This window comes from Halichondria panicea, chromosome 4 (assembly GCF_963675165.1).
Source record: "Halichondria panicea chromosome 4, odHalPani1.1, whole genome shotgun sequence".
NCBI classification, from domain to species: Eukaryota; Metazoa; Porifera; class Demospongiae; order Suberitida; family Halichondriidae; genus Halichondria; species Halichondria panicea.
This window is the reverse complement of record NC_087380.1, coordinates 2,180,431-2,197,345: the sequence shown is the minus strand read 5'-3', so window position 1 is coordinate 2,197,345 and position 16,915 is coordinate 2,180,431. Positions and strand designations below refer to the sequence as shown.

At 41.9% G+C, this 16,915-nt stretch overlaps 2 protein-coding genes across 2 annotated transcripts; both read right to left on the bottom strand.

Annotated features, from left to right (window-relative positions):
* Positions 1 to 3,633: 3,633 nt before the first annotated feature.
* Positions 3,634 to 7,203, bottom strand: LOC135335195 (E-selectin-like). Its single transcript, XM_064530614.1, has 5 exons — positions 7,026 to 7,203; positions 6,575 to 6,781; positions 4,679 to 4,752; positions 4,138 to 4,602; positions 3,634 to 4,062 (listed from the first exon to the last, which is right to left on the bottom strand). The coding sequence occupies exons 1-4, from the start codon at positions 7,201 to 7,203 to the stop codon at positions 4,372 to 4,374; spliced, it is 690 nt and encodes a 229-aa protein (XP_064386684.1). The 3' UTR covers positions 3,634 to 4,062; positions 4,138 to 4,371.
* Positions 7,204 to 8,489: 1,286 nt separating this feature from the next.
* LOC135335194 (sushi, von Willebrand factor type A, EGF and pentraxin domain-containing protein 1-like) lies at positions 8,490 to 16,714 on the bottom strand. Its single transcript, XM_064530613.1, has 19 exons — positions 16,633 to 16,714; positions 16,205 to 16,579; positions 15,976 to 16,152; positions 12,881 to 13,126; positions 12,612 to 12,818; positions 12,281 to 12,499; positions 12,006 to 12,224; positions 11,729 to 11,947; positions 11,454 to 11,672; positions 11,177 to 11,395; positions 10,900 to 11,118; positions 10,623 to 10,841; positions 10,355 to 10,573; positions 10,092 to 10,307; positions 9,789 to 9,998; positions 9,369 to 9,731; positions 8,898 to 9,116; positions 8,659 to 8,844; positions 8,490 to 8,584 (listed from the first exon to the last, which is right to left on the bottom strand). Exons 1-19 carry the CDS (start codon positions 16,712 to 16,714, stop codon positions 8,490 to 8,492), a joined length of 4,128 nt encoding a protein of 1,375 aa, XP_064386683.1.
* Positions 16,715 to 16,915: the final 201 nt, after the last annotated feature.

The following is a 16,915-nucleotide window of genomic DNA, read 5'->3' as shown; positions in this document are numbered from 1 at the left end:
AATTCCAAATTGTAGTAAACTGATAGAGAGTTAAATTGAAAAATGCATTGCAGTTAATTATATGATTATTGTAACATTTGCAAGTATACATGTAGCTGGCACAAGTTGATTGACAAGTTGCTATATAACTGCAAAATAATGGAATTTACAAACATGTATACAGTCAGGTTACACGCAATGTTTTCGATACAGAAACCACAGCAAGGGACTATACCTGTTATACATGATGTGTGAGTGTGATGACTTCTCCACATTACCCTTGCCAATGGGTCAACCGGCAGGAAGGTCCCGCTGGGCTAGAAAGTGAGGCTACAGAAACTAGGTCAGTGCTAAGGAAAATTCGACGTTGGAAACTGTAACTTCAGAATGAACTAACATTATCAAATAGATCTAGTTCTACTATATAGTTACCAGAACTACAACTATATGCACCAGGAGCATATATATAATTATATGTAAGTACACTAAGACCGGTCTAAGCTAGCCTCCTTTGACATGAGCCCTACAAGCAATACTGTATGTGACTACACGAATCAGACCGGAAGGATTGTCAGCCACTCAGCATTTTGTGGGCGATATTGAGAGTTCTGGGTTGAGTATATAAACGCAGAGATTTGATAAACGGTTTCAAAACCAGTAGTGGTTTCTTCTAATGGCTTCCTCTAATCTAATAGTAAGCGCAGTTCATAATTGAAAGCTAAGGCAATAAAGTCACCTTGGAAGGCCAAACCCTATGAATTGCGGAGTGGCACATCAAGGTAATCATGGTCATTATAGAATGCAGTTTTAATTGGTACACTTAATTGTTCAACTACTGATGATATTGTCAGACATACGTAGAAAGCCAAAATAGTAAAGATTGACTCTGAACAAACTCTCACCAACAGAGGGCACTTGTTGAGATAGCCCCACTGTACACAGTGAACAGATTGACTAATGGAGCAAAGGCAACATACACCGTTTGCTAGTTCCTAAACTATCACAGCCCTAGGCTATTGAAAGGCCACACATGTGCACAAACACAATGCCTCAGGCAATGCTCACAATAAGCACTAAAGCAGATTGAAAGCAAGCACACACACCCACTCACTCATACCTCAAAGTAACCAGACTACAGTACATGCAGCACAAAGTAATCTCAGAAGGAAAGCAAATCTATGTAAAGTAAAACACGTAGACAGACCCATTGCGTACGTACCTGGCTAAGTGCACATGCAGAATAGTAAATGGGATATACGTACTCTTGATAGGAAACCAAATTGCAATATCAACCCATACCAAGAATAGCACTCAAAGCAAAATTTAAATTATGGGCAGTAGGGCACACATGTGCACAAACACAATGCCTCAGGCAATGCTCAAATAGTTGCAATAAGCACTAAAGCAGATTGAAAGCAAGCGCACACACCCATTCATCCCTCAAAGCATAGATTAAGGAAGAGGATGGGAAACAGGAGTCCACGAACGTGATTTTTCCTTAGCTTTACATTGGGAGACGGGGCCTATTCCTAAACCCCCCGCCAAACCCCAGGAAACACTTTTACTTGCTCAACCGTTTCCAGCCTGAGTTTTCTTTCCATGTTGGAGTAGACAGCCTCGAGTAAAACCGGGGGCAACACGGATGGTTATTCGAGGTCACTTCCATTTCCAATCCCTCTAATCTCTGCTCAAAGCAACCGCATTATACTCCATACAAACTACAAACAGGGTGATCTCATAAGGAAAGCAAATGTATGTACAGTAACACGTAGACAAACCCATTAATACCTAGCTAGGGATATACGTACTCTTGATAGGAATACCAAGAGTAGCACTCAAAGCAAAACTTTATCAGTATGGGCAGTATAGGGCACATGCTTAATTTAATACCCTGCTACTACTCAATGCTACTAGAGCTCCCAACTATAGCCTAGCCCATCATTAAGAAGGTATATAGATGATGGGATTGGTTACACGGAGAAACAACCCATCAAGAATCCGCACTGCATGTCTAGATCTACTGACTTAATATTTTGCAATCAGTGTCAACATTAATTTAGATCAATGTTCCTGACTTGTAGTTGTCCAGCTGCTTACACAGCATGGGGGAGCTTAAGAGGCACTGTGTACCCACTTAGCAAGCGGCCCTGAGATATGACGGCCACTCTCTCATCCATATCTCGTTTGTCACCAGAACAGTTCAAGTCTTTCATTCAGAACAACCTCATACACCGCGGCTTTAAATCGAGAATCCACTCAATTAAAAATAATTATTACCCGTGGGCTGACATAATTATAGAGCGGTTGCATCGCGCGTCATCCACCCACGCACAAAAGTTTTTGGAGGACAACCTCCAAAAACACAGGTGTAAACAATGTAAAAGTACACGAAGAACTGGACACCATTTGACACAGTAGAACTATGATCCAGGATACAGAGTGCTCTAGTATTGTAACTGTCAGTCTACCTGACAGTGGCGTAGCCAGGATTTTGGGAAGGGCAGGGCTCAAATCAGTTGAGCAGGCCATCACTTTTGCTCAGCAGTCAGCATGCGCATTAGATGGCCCTGCCCACATTTCCATTCAATGACATCCGGCATTCTAGTAGCTATACACGTACACATGCAGTACAGTGCAGAATACATGGACAGATCGCAGCTGAGTAGGAGTTGATAAAGCACAAAAGGGGGGGGCTCTAGCCCCTCAGCCCCCCCTCTGCCTACGCCACTGCTTTACCGACATCGTCTCTGGTCTCTGAAACATTAATAATGGGTCGAGCAATTAATGAATGTTGGTTGACTCAAGATTGACAAAAAAAGAGTAAATAACAACAAAAAACACTGCATCTCTTAATTATTGAGCTTAGAAGATGACAGAAGCAAGCATCCAAATCTTTGTACCATATCATCGAGAGGAGCACACCCTGTATATGTGTTGTGTGTGCATACATCAGAAGGTAATCCGAGTACAAAAGTACGCTATATTCTCCCCTGCCATTATGATCATTTAGATATACTGTGTATGTACTTCATATAAAGCTGCTGCTGACTAGATCTAAAAGGCAGCTAGCAGATATTGACATAGATCTATTCATGCACTCCTGATCCATAATTTTAATTAATAATAATATAAGCGCATGAGAGCTTACAAGTTACATCAAACTCATTTCCTCTGCAGCAGTTCAGGTAGGGGTCCTTTGATCGTCTATAGCTATTAACGTTGCTTAATTCGCTTTCTCTGCTAAGAGAGCAAAGCTAAACTGAGAGTTCGTGCAGCCGCCATGTAAATTTTCGGGAGGTTGTCCTCCAAAAACTTTTTATGACGTAATGCGATGACGTCGATGCAACCGCTCTATAAGTTAATAATGACATCGATAAACTTTTTATCGTGAAAGGAAATGATCTTGAGTTTATAATGTTTTTTTCCAAAACCCCAAGTGGGTATTACAGTATTGAGAGTGACAAATTAAAGACCAGATAAGACTTTTGTTTCACTCTATAATAATGACTGGTTCATCAATAATTCCAAACACTAATAAATATACGAAGCAAGAAGTAATACTTTTTCTAACAGTTATAACACAATACTTTTTTAGCAAAGCAAAACATGGCGAGAAGCATTAGCATAGTTTAGCTTGCAGCACTCGTGTTATCAGAGTTTTCACAAATATATGCACACAATTTGCAAATAAATGTACAGATACATATATAATTATAATATGTATATAGCAGTCAGCATCAAGGGGGGCATTTCAGTGTTCATAAGCTTGTGGGCTGTGGGGGACGACTGTGGGTGGTCGTACTGTAAGCAACGCACTCTGTAAACTTAATATTATTTCCGGCAGCCTTAGTCGCTTGTGAGGGTTGTGGAGTGGGTGATGATGGCTCAATTTTTATAGGAGTCTTGCTTTCGGAGCCAGTTGTCTGTGAGGGTGTACATGTTCCAATGATCTCATACTCTCCACCGACGACTCGTTGGAACTTGGACACTTCCTCGTATTCGTGACCCATTTCAATCATCTCGCATGGTTGTATCTCACCAGTACTGACCACACCCTTTAGCGACACTGGTGGTAGGTCATGGCTGGAAATGCAAGATAGTAAAAATTGTATTGAATTTTTTGACAGTATACACAAAAATTAAATTATTGATACTCACTTTGATGTTTTGTTGGCGGTCAGCTTCTCTCTCCTGTTCTTGAACACCAGTATACAGCAATCACTATGACAACAATCGTAATGCCAACCACAATGATAAGGACAATGACAACTCCTCCCACCACTCCACCAACCACAGCGGCTAGGTTACTGCTCCCTGCAGCTACAGGCTGGTTGCTGCACTCTGTGTCTGCAAGGCTCGATATCTGCACCTGACAAGACTTATCCACCTCAATCAGTACATTCTGAATGGGAATGAATCATTGGTCACTTTTATCCAGTCCTGTATGGGAGTGAGGAGCCTGGAATCGGTTAGAGTGGCTCGGAATGTGACAGCTCTGTCCGACCCAGGGAAGCAGCGGAAGAGAGGGGCAGTCATGACCATGCTTGAGAAACCACACCCACAGTGACTCTCCACCTCGGCAGCAAACACACTCATTACAGCTTCTATCCTCCCATCCTGGTCCTGCATGTGTAAAGAGAGCAATATAAATTTCCTATTTGCTTTGGGTAATGTTAATTATAATCAGCATTGAACTCACGACCCAGTCAGGACAGTTGTTGATGTTGGTGAGTCTGAGTTGGAACAACACTGAGCGTACAGGAGGGGGGAGGGCTGGGGAAATGACAAACAGCTCATGAATCACTTGACTGGCATTTTACTTTTGCTCCATGATCAGGGAGATAGGGACAGTATTATATAGCTATAAATTATATATATACATAATTGTAGTGGAAATTCCCAAACACACAATGCAATTGCTTAGGCTGATATCTTAAGGTTACGGTAAACAGTTTGCTCATGAATATTCATGATTTTCTTATAATGATTTTTGTGAAACTATAAATGCCATAAGAGAAGTTTGAAGCACATACATGATAAATATATCGGTGTATCAATCTGTATGACAAGTAGAGTAAGTAACCTATCTTCGCCAGACACCTATAATCGGCGGCTATTGCACGAAGCACAAGACAATTTTGCACAAAACTAACTACATGGATCTACAGATGGGTAAGAAAGTAACAGCTCCCCAAAATTTAGAAAGAATAACTTGCTTGCGGAGGGAATGGTGGTCATGAGAAATGAGCTGCCGAATGTATCGATAATCGTCAGTGAGACATTTATCTCCGTCTTTGCACGCTTACCAAGCACTGAAACTACCAGCACTAAACAATACTTCTTGGCACAACTCTAACTAGTGAGCACTACTTGCAGGCAAAGCAGCGTTAGCTGCAGATCGAGCCCCACCCAGCTAGGCATGACGAAAATTTTGCAAAAAATAGTGCTGATTCAGCAATAATTGTGCACATATCTTCAGGGCGGCCTGAAATCGAGGCTAATCCCAGTTTAATTTGCCACAATTATTGCTGAATGTGCACAATTATTGCTGAATCAGCACTATTTTTTGCAAAATATTCGTCATGCCTAGCTGGGTGGGGCTCGATCTGCAGCTAACGCTGCTTTGCCTGCAAGTAGTGCTCACTAGTTAGATTTGTGCCAAGAAAGTTGTTTAGTGTTGGTAGTTTCAGTGCTTGGTAAGCGTGCAAAGACGGAGATAAATGTCTCACTGACGATTATCGATACATTCGGCAGCTCATTTCTCATGACCACCATTCCGTCCGCAAGCAAGTTATTCTTTCCAAATTTTGGGGAGCTGTTACTTTCTTACCCATCTGTATCTATGTAGTTAGTTTTGTGCAAAATTGTCTTGTGCTTCGTGCAATAGCCGCCGATTATAGGTGTCTGGCGAAGATAGGTTACTTACTCTATCAATCTTCAAAACATCTTCCAGTGGAAGCTCTGAGCGATCATCAAGTTACTAGAAACAACACAAAACTAGTAGTCATTTTAAACTTCCAAAAACACTTCTAGCTCTGTGTTCTTGGTCTTATATGATGCTTCTTACCATTCTGGAGGGCAGGTCGAAGCGTTTTTTTCTTTCCAGGCCAACAAACTCTCACAAAATAATAATATGTAGACTAACTCCACTTAAAATGGCGGCCAGAGCCAAGGAAAACAGCCTCTTGTGAGCTTTCAGTAGCCTTTTTTCGAAATATCTCTTCGACCCGCCCTGCATATAGTGAAGCTACAGTAGACTGTACCTAAGCTTTATAGTAAAAATGTCTATTCGAGCTATGAAATGACTACTGCGTTTCAACTGGACTTCCAGCTCATTCTAGCTGGAAAAGATCACTAGATCTAGCTCATGAATAATTAATGAGCAAACGGTTGACCGTAACCTTAATACAGACACAGTTTGGCTCCTGACCACTCCACACAGTAAAATGTGGGTGTGGCTTCTAGTGAGTGGGCGGGGCCCAACATTTTTCGCGCTATTGCGCGACCTGAGAACCCTCCTACTGACATGCCTAGAAACGCCACTGGTTACTTAGGGAAATATTGCTTTTTACGTCAGTACAAGCTGATAACTTACAGACACAGCTTGGCTCCTGATCACTCCACACTCCAATGGCGTTCATTCCATCATCATCCATACACACTCGTACCTCATTACCCTCAAGATGGAACCCAGTCTCACAAGTGTAGGTTGCCTCAGTTCCCAGGTCATAGTCAGGGGTGACATCAGGAGAGTAGGAGATCATGCCATTGGTAATGGTTGGTAGAGGAGGACACATAAGAACTGTAAGAGAAATGACTTGTTAATACCATTGCTCAACACAGTAGTATGATTGTAACGTACTGTGCATACCATAGGAAAACGTTATTAGGCGCTATTTGTTGATAAGCTGCACTCACTGTTAAGCATAGGTGCAGCTCCTGTCTCCTAAGGTGCTCTTCAGTTATAAATGCTTATATCCTTGTGGGATTATAGGCGCGGCCATTTAATAACGCACGCCTACGGTATTACAACTAAAACCACCAACCTTCACACGTTGGATCTGACCCATTCCAAATTCCATCACTCCTACAAGTCCTGGTGGTGCCTCCATTGAGAGTGTAGCCATGGTTACAGGTGTAGGTGGCCACAGTATCTACTGGTCTGTCGTCCATATTGTAAGCAACATCTTCATTGACTAGATCCATCAGATTAGTACAGACCATTGCATTTACAGCTGCTGTAATGATTAATATTATAATATTATATGATTCTGGTCTGAAACTGAATATCATTAAACATAATTTGTGCATGGGCTCACACGCAGTCAACAGCTGCTATATGTTTTATTACTCAGTGCAGCCATAGATAAAAGAGAGAAATGGATAGGAAACACTTAGCAGCTCGAAAACTATCCGTGTTTCGCCTGAGATTTAATCGAGGCCGCCTACTGTACATGGAAAAAAATGGCCAAAAACACAAAAAAGAGACAAAATTAATGATTGTATTACTGTCAGTGTGAGAATCCCGCTGCTGAACTTCTACTTATGTTTGATACTTGAGGCTATATGACACACAGTACACTACTTATTTAGGTTATCTAGCTGTATATAGGTGTTATTGGTACAGAATGAAACATCCTGAAGTAGTGAAAGCAATGTTTCTGTATACCTCTAGCTAGCTACTTCCTATATAGCAATCCCAGAAAATGTTCTGGTATAAAGGGACATTAAATTGAAGTTGTAGGGAGACTTGGAAAGGTCTGAATTTTCCAAAAAACAGCCATAGAAGTAGTTTTCCTGGGGGTAGGGAGCAAAACACGGCTGTATCTTAGCTCAGTGTATGCATGTATTTTATATGTAGCTTATGGGAACACGTGATCCGTTTCCAATCCATGTAGCTCTTTAATCTATGGTGCAGCTATACTGCATTAGTGCAGTACCATATTTACTTGATTAAACGCCCATCTCGTTTAAACGCCCATGGTAAAAGCTCTGTCTTTGTCAATAAATGCCCACCTTAAATAATCGCCCATGTATGGGCGTGGCACTGTGGGTGGAGCTGAATTAGCACGTGGAACCAGTTTGGCAGGGAATAATAGTATAATAGATAAGAATAATAGATCTTTTTATGGCATAGAGAGAGAAATACCAACACAGAGGTAGAAACACCACTCCTATGACTTAGGATTTAAGCTGAGAGCTGTGGCAGCAGCCAAACATGAAAGAGCATAATAATAACTGCTGCTGTGCAAGAGTTTGAAGTAGACATAACTATAAACGCCCATTTCGAATAAGCGCCCATCTCGTTTAAGCGCCCCCTTTACAGACTTCGATATGAAATAAACGCCCGGGCGTTTAATCAAGTAAATACAGTGTAATTATGCATGGTATATACATGCAAATGTAAACACTGCATGGACAAATATATACCTCTGCATTCTGGTGGACTGCTCCAGGTTGTATTTGCCTGACAAGTACTTGTAGCAATCCCAAAGAGTGCATAGCCATCATTACAGCTGTAGGTCACTGTCCCTGTGAATGTTGTGGTTGTTGGTATCCCCACGAGACCCATTGATAATAAACGGAGGAGTCCTACAGTCCACAGCTGTGTGTGTACATAATCATGTGATACGAGCGAGTTCCAGTAATAGAACATACGTAGACATTGAGGAGCAGTACCATCCCACCGACCTCTAGGGCTAACATCACCAGTACAAGTCCTCTCACTGTCTTCACCTATTAACTTATATCCATGGTTACACTGATAAATAGCTGTTGTTCCGTAATTGAACACATCAGTTGTACCAAGACGTGAGTAGCCAATCGTTCCATTGACAATATTAGGAGTAGCAGAGCAAGTGATCACTAAGAAATAATATATACAAAAATAAACTCTCTTCGTATTATGACTATTTCACCATAACATGTTGGACTTGAGCCACTGAAGGTTCCTATTTCAACATCATTTTCTCCTGCACATGTTCTAGTCTCAAGAGTACTGAGGCCAAAACCAGGTGAGCAGGAGAAAGTGGCCACAGTTCCAAAAACGTAACCCCCACCTTCCTCTGGACTAGAGTATGAGACCATCCCATTAGTGGGAGCCATCACTGAGTCAGAGGGACATCGAATGGTGTTGTCTGCAGTATTAACAATTATGAATAGTAGAGCACACAAATTCGAAATGCTTAAATTTCGTGGAATGTGGAATGCACTCCAAAAGCATTTCATTGAATAATTTTCGCGCTATTTAGTCAAATGACGTTGTGTCTTCCGTTAGCAGCATTTCGTGGACCTAATTTTCTTGGAGGATTGCTAAAGGAACAGCGAAAAGTAAGCCCTTCGAAAATGTTGCGCTATATTTAATTATAGTACATATATACACCACTCACCAACAATGTTAGCACAGAATGTCCTCAACACTCCACCACTGTCAGGTATTCTACAGCAGTAGGTTCCCAGTGGAGTCTGAATATCACCTTGACGATACAGTCTGAGAGCTTGATGAAACCTTGTATAATAGAACCCATCATCAGTGACTCTCTTCCGGACAACACTTGTTCCATTAGGAAACAGCCACTCTCCAGTACCCATACTTGAAGATGGCTTCTTGTCCCTACCTCTACAGCAAGTGGTTGAGTCAGTGTGACAAATCAAGGATGTGTCATTTGTAGTCTCAATCCTGGTGAGTGCAATTTTACTATTGTTCGTAGTGTTATAGGTTATTCCTTGAAATGACAGGATAATTCCCCGAGCTAAATATACAAGAGAACATGTTACAACGTTGTACACACAACGTTTACACTGCAAACCTGCACAGATGGGAGCAGCTCCAGACCAAACCCCCACTGCACTATTTCCATTAGTGCTACAAGTCCTCTCATCATCTCCTCCCCTTCTCTGCAGTTCGGGAGGGCATGAGACGACATACTGTGCTCGTGTTCCGTATGAGTAAGGTGGAGTTTCGTGATGATAGGTTATCACACCATAGGGGTAAGGGAAAAGAGGTTGGCAAACGATACCTGCATGTGGTTATTATTAACAGGTCAGGACGTAATACTGAAATTTGCATGTCAATATATTTATGGAAACTATGGAGATCAAAAGAGACCTACGGACACATTTTGGAGCCAATCTATCAAACACTCCAATAGCGTCCAGTCCATCCACACAAGTTCTCATCTCAGCAGATCCCTCTAGGGAGAGGTCCAGAACAAACCCAACATTACAGGTATAGGTAGCCATAGTGCCCAGATTATAGTTAGGTGTGTTGTCGGGAGCATAGATGATGAATCCATTAGTAATGGCCGGTAGACGAGAACACTGCTTTGCTGCACGGGAATAATCAGTTTAATATAAACAGAGAGCCCTTACTTACGGATACATATAGGAGCCTGTCCATTGAACACTCCCTCTGCGTCATTGTCTATATCATCCACACAAGTTCTAGTCACAGATCCACCCAGGGAAAAGTCCAGAATAAACCCAACATCACAGGTATAGGTGGCCACAGTGCCGAAATCATATATAGGTGTGGTGTCGGTAGCGTAGGTGATGAATCCATCAGTAATGGGCGGTAGAGGAGAACACTGTTTTGCTGCACGGGAATAATCAGTTTAATATAAAGCAAACAATATTTTACTTACGGATACATCTCGGAGCCTGTCCATTGAACACTCCCTCTGCATCATTGTCTATATCATCCACACAAGTTCTAGTCACAGATCCACCCAGGGAAAATTCCAGAACAAACCCAGCGTCACAGGTATAGGTGGCCACAGTGCCGAAATCATATTTAGGTGTGGTGTCGGTAGCATAGGTGATGAATCCATCAGTAATGGGCGGTAGAGGAGGACACTGTTTTGCTGCATCGGAATAATCAGTTTAATATAAAGCAGAGAGCCCAAACAGTATTTTACTTACGGATACATCTCGGAGCCTGTCCATTGAACACTCCCTCTGCATCATTGTCTATATCATCCACACAAGTTCTAGTCACAGATCCACCCAGGGAAAATTCCAGAACAAACCCAGCGTCACAGGTATAGGTGGCCACAGTGCCGAAATCATATATAGGTGTGGTATCGGTAGCGTAGGTGATGAATCCATCAGTAATGGGCGGTAGAGGAGAACACTGCTTTGCTGCATGGGAATAATCAGTTTAATATAAAGCAGAGAGCCCAAACAGTATTTTACTTACGGATACATCTCGGAGCCTGTCCATTGAACACTCCCTCTGCATCATTGTCTATATCATCCACACAAGTTCTAGTCACAGATCCACCCAAGGAAAAGTCCAGAACAAACCCAGCGTCACAGGTATAGGTGGCCACAGTGCCGAAATCATATTTAGGTGTGGTGTCGGTAGCGTAGGTGATGAATCCATCAGTAATGGGCGGTAGAGGAGAACACTGCTTTGCTGCATGGGAATAATCAGTTTAATATAAAGCAGAGAGCCCAAACAGTATTTTACTTACGGATACATCTCGGAGCCTGTCCATTGAACACTCCCTCTGCATCATTGTCTATATCATCCACACAAGTTCTAGTCACAGATCCACCCAGGGAAAAGTCCAGAACAAACCCAGTGTCACAGGTATAGGTGGCCACAGTGCCGAAATCATATTTAGGTGTGGTATCGGTAGCGTAGGTGATGAATCCATCAGTAATGGGCAGTAGAGGAGAACACTTTTTTGCTGCATGGGAATAATCAGTTTAATATAAAGCAGAGCGCAAACAATATTTTACTTACGGATACATCTCGGAGCCTGTCCATTGAACCCTCCCTCTGCATCATTGTCTATATCATCCACACAAGTTCTAGTCACAGATCCACCCAGGGAAAAGTCCAGAACAAACCCAGCCTCACAGGTATACGTGGCCACAGTGCCAAAATCATATATAGGTGTGGTATCGGTAGCGTAGGTGATGAATCCATCAGTAATGGGCGGTAGAGGAGAACACTGCTTTGCTGCATGGGAATAATCAGTTTAATATAAAGCAGAGAGCCCAAACAGTATTTTACTTACGGATACATCTCGGAGCCTGTCCATTGAACACTCCCTCTGCATCATTGTCTATATCATCCACACAAGTTCTAGTCACAGATCCACCCAGGGAAAAGTCCAGAACAAACCCAGCGTCACAGGTATAGGTGGCCACAGTGCCGAAATCATATTTAGGTGTGGTGTCGGTAGCGTAGGTGATGAATCCATCAGTAATGGGCAGTAGAGGAGAACACTTTTTTGCTGCATGGGAATAATCAGTTTAATATAAAGCAGAGCGCAAACAATATTTTACTTACGGATACATCTCGGAGCCTGTCCATTGAACCCTCCCTCTGCATCATTGTCTATATCATCCACACAAGTTCTAGTCACAGATCCACCCAGGGAAAAGTCCAGAACAAACCCAGCGTCACAGGCATAGGTGGCCACAGTGCCGAAATCATATTTAGGTGTGGTGTCAGTAGCGTAGGTGATGAATCCATCAGTAATGGGCAGTAGAGGAGGACACTGTTTTGCTGCATCGGAATAATCAGTTCCGTATAACAGTTTTTTAGTATACAAGATAATCTACTCTTTTGTAAAACATCCAATTCAATTGCTAACCACTCTCCCTCAGTTATAACTTACAGACACAGCTTGGCTCCAGTCCACTCCACACTCCAATGGCGTCCATTCCATCATCATCCATACACACTCGTACCTCATTACCCTCAAGATAGAACCCAGCCTCACAAGTGTAAGTTGCATTAGTTCCCAGGTCATTGTCAGGGGTGACATCAGGTGAGTAGGAGATCATGCCATTGGTAATGGCCTGTAGAGGAGGACACTCAATAGCTGTAGGAAAATTATTTTTATTGGTAAACACAGTGACATGATTTTATAATGTACATATCAACCTTCACAAGTTGAATCTGACCCACTCCACATTCCATCACTCCCACAAGTCCTGGTAGCAGTTCCATTGACAGTGTAGCCAGTGTCACAGCTGTAAGTGGCCACAGTGCTCACGGTTCGTGTACCCATGGGATCCAAGGTAATATTACCGTAAGCAATGTTTGTATTGTTCGGTTCTTTCAAGTCGGGGCAAATGGCAGGCAGAGGAGTAATATTTGGTGTAGTAATGGTTGGCGTAAATCCTGGTACTGTGGAGATTGTGAGTGGGGAGAGTGGATACTGTTATGGCTCTTATGCCTTTAATAAAAACCCAGGGCCGTAGGAAGGTTTTAAATATGGGGAGGATAAAGTAGTCAAATTAAGGGGATCCACCAACCCTGGAAAAAATTGACTGAGTGTTCTCTGAGATGCAATTTAAGTAACTAGACCACACACACAAAAATGCCTTGTACTTTACGTCATCATCATCTGTTTGATTGCTGCCAAAGACTGATTTTGTTATAAAACCTATAAAACACACTATAGCATCATATTTATAGCCCCCTCCTTGATTATTTATTCCTTTTATGTAGAGAGGTTGTTCATTAGTGGGGAGGTAGCAATTATTATGCCTCGGTACGCATGTTTGTGGTTATATTGTGTTGTATTGGTAGCTGGTTGAGAGAAGTCATAAACTATGCCCACACTTTTGGACCACAAAAAAATTTTTTTTGGGTATTTTGGTCACTCGGCATTTTGTACAAACTTTTTTTTGTTTTGTTTTTTGTTTTTGTTTTTGTTTTTGTTTATAAGATAGCTAATGTGTGTGTGTGTGTGTGTGTGTGTGTGTGTGTGTGTGTGTGTGTGTGTGTGTGTGTGTGTGTGTGTGTGTGTGTGTGTGTGTGTGTGTGTGTGTGTGTGTGTGTGTGTGTGTGTGTGTGTGTGTGTGGACTGCTACAGCTGCTCAAGGATCAATGAAGTGCAAGTAAGAGTTTCTATAGGCTTCTAGTCATGTTTTCTTGGATTTTAGATCGTGGATTTGCAAAATAATGCTTCGTTCTAGAGTTATGCCTAGTTTTGCTTACTTGGAATGCCATTGCAGCCTTTTCGGAAGAGCACGTAGCCAAACTTGTTTACCAAGTGTTGCTACTCTACTTAGTAGTTAGCTCTGCACTAGAACGCTAGCTATTGGTACTGCCCTTTGCAGCTCACTTGGAAGTTTGGAGCAAATAGTAAATTGCAAAAACCCACTTGAGATAAGTGTAACAGTTTACAAAGTAAACCACAATACTATAGAGCCCTCTAAGGGACCAACTTTAAATTTTGGAATAGACCAGATCTTTATGTTTTGTTGTTGTAGTTTTTCACGCTATTTGTTGTAGCTCACGTAAGCTCACGTGAAGTTTTGGCAAATAGTATTACTGTAAAATGCAAAAAACCACTGTGTAACAGTTTACAGCTAAACCACAACTTGGCCAAATCTCTATCTATAAGTACTAAGTTTGGGCTGTAGGAGTAGCTTGATTACGACATAACTGCCTGTTCGTCTATATCTATTTTTTGTTGACTGAGAAACAGCCTGCTGCTGAACCAGTCTCCAATTCTCTGCCACAATGACATAGTACGCCACTTAACTCCTCTTGATAAGGATTAGTTTTTCATGGTTACCCAACTATAGTAGTTTATGCTGAAAACTGTACTAAGGTATATACTATAATATCCACATAAAGATCTGAATCTTCTGTTCCAAAATTTATACTTTGTCCCTTGTTCTATAGTATTGTGGTTTACTTGTGTAAACTGTTACACTTATCTCAAGTGGTTTTTTGCAATTTACTATTTGCTCCAAACTTCCAAGTGAGCTGCAAAGGGCAGTAGCTGCAAGAGTGAAAGAGAGCTGCAAGGCTCTGCTGATGGCAGCCATTAGTTTTAGATTTGAACTTTGGCATCGATCGTTTTTAACAACAATCATGGTCGATCATCACCCACTCTTGAGTTTGCATGCAGCATGCAAATTAAAAAATGTTCATCATGTGTATAAAATTAAGCTATTAGTAGCTTTATGTTATGGCATCTCCACCGAGACATCAGCACCCACCTTTCATTACGCATCAAAATAAGATGTAGCCAAATTCTTGCTTTGCATGCATTAGCCTCGATTCCAGCCGCGAAGAAAAAAGCGGTCTGGTATACCTTGTAGGCGCATGCACGAAATAATTGACAGCAATTTCATCATACAAATTGTAAAAAACTGGACAAAGTTACAATATGTATGACAATATGACCACAATGGCAGCTTTCAGAGACACTAATCAAAGTAGAATAATTATACTGCAGCAGTGTTGCTTCTTCTAACTCTGTTTATCAAAGAGACAGTTCAAGAAAGCCTCCCAGACAGCTAGAGATGCCAGCTAGGAAGAGTGGTGGACTCTTTAATACATCAGTAGATCTTTAGTGAATAACTTCCTGAGTGTCGAGTTAAAGCGTATTAAAAGCTTTCAGGAGTGATCAGTAGCTTCTTTATCTTCAGCAATGACTTCTTGTCGAACATAAAGGCAAGCTTGCCTGGTCCATATTACCACAGCTTCATCAGGGGACCCACAGGAACACATCATGCCTTTCCTATAACATCTGTAGCCTTACAGTGTAGGGTGTCGTTGAGTAGAGACTTGGCTTGATACAATAAAGGGCGTAAGAACTCAGTCATCTTTGTACAATACTTCTAAATAAGTTCTACGTAATGGACTGTAACTTCAGAATACAAATAGTATACGGTTTATTTTACTGACAGTATCCACAAATACACGGATTACCCTCTTTTTGGGGTAATGTACGCGCATGCGGATACAGGTATACCAGGCCGCCTTTTTCTTCGCGGCTGGAATCTAGGCTATGCATGCATGTGCTTTTTAGCCAAGCCTGTGGCTGAGAAGAGTGTAAGTAGACAATAACAGATAACTAGCTAGCTAGCTATAAAGCGCTAACAAAATCTAACCAGTTGTCTTGTCAGGTTCAGATGACTAAAGCCTAGTAAAAGTTTGGAGCAAGGCTGGAGCCTCCCCATGCAGACGCTCCTACCCCTACGGTCCTGATTAGCATGCAAATTAGTTTCACCCACATTGACAGTTTGGAGCTGATTTACTCCAGTTCCCATCCATTCCACAAGTTGTGGCATTGTTTCCCACTAGAGTATAGCCAGTGTCACAGGTGTATGTGGCCACAGTGTTCAGACCCAGTGTTGAGCTGCTGTATGAGACTATTCCATTGTTCAGGGGAGGGAGAGACAGACACACAACTGGAAATTTAAAGAGATTATGGATTGTAGTGAATATTGTCAAACCACTCACGTAGGTTAGCACAGAAGGTCATCTCTCCTCCATTAGTTGGTACAATACAGCAGTAGGAACCAGTTGGACCCAGGGTAGCGGGCTTGTTAAAGAAAGAGAACCTTTCCTCACGAGTCAGTTTAATGAATTGAATATTTCTTGCTGATACAAACGGTCGAAATGATGAGGTAGATCCACCAGGAACACGATCCCCATCTGGATAGTACCAATGTCCAATTCCTCCTGCCATTGTCTCACTGGGTCTACAACAAACCACGAGGTCAGTGTGACAGACGAGAGAGGGACGACCATCTCCAACATCATCTCCAATATCAGTGATGAGGATCTCAGTGTTGTTAGTGGTGATGATGGTTGATCCCAGAGATAAGTACACTCCTGTATGCATATATGTACATTTAGCAATAGCTGGCAGTGGTAAGTTAACATACCCTCTCCACACACTAGTAGGAGCTGAGTAGCTCCAGTTAAAAGGACCAGCCAATAGATACAGTCACCTTGTAACTTCTTCATGCTGTCTTCATGCATGCATAATGCTCCAAATCAACTGACTTTAATAGTGATGACAACAGGAAGTTAGTCTGAATTGTCAATGTCCCACCTATTCAATCTGTGGTCCCACACATCAAAAGTGTACATGCACCCACATACACAGAAAAATGATCGATGATGACAACAGGAAGTGAAAGTGTGATTGCGCATCAAAAGTGTGCA

What these genes read in the sequence shown, in the direction of transcription:
- LOC135335195 (XM_064530614.1), bottom strand. Translation starts at nt 7,203, where the DNA reads ATGGTCTGTACTAATCTGATGGATCTAGTCAATGAAGATGTTGCTTAC. An exon ending in TCAGGAGCCAAGCTGTGTCT is followed by an intron (nt 4,753 to 6,574) that starts GTAAGTTATCAG and finishes TCATTTCCCCAG; the next exon opens with CCCTCCCCCCTCCTGTACGC. An exon ending in ACAACTGTCCTGACTGGGTC is followed by an intron (nt 4,603 to 4,678) that starts GTGAGTTCAATG and finishes TTACACATGCAG; the next exon opens with GACCAGGATGGGAGGATAGA.
- LOC135335194 (XM_064530613.1), bottom strand. Translation starts at nt 16,714, where the DNA reads ATGAAGAAGTTACAAGGTGACTGTATCTATTGGCTGGTCCTTTTAACT. An exon ending in GACCTTCTGTGCTAACCTAC is followed by an intron (nt 16,153 to 16,204) that starts GTGAGTGGTTTG and finishes TTAAATTTCCAG; the next exon opens with TTGTGTGTCTGTCTCTCCCT. An exon ending in ACTGGAGCCAAGCTGTGTCT is followed by an intron (nt 12,500 to 12,611) that starts GTAAGTTATAAC and finishes ATTCCGATGCAG; the next exon opens with CAAAACAGTGTCCTCCTCTA.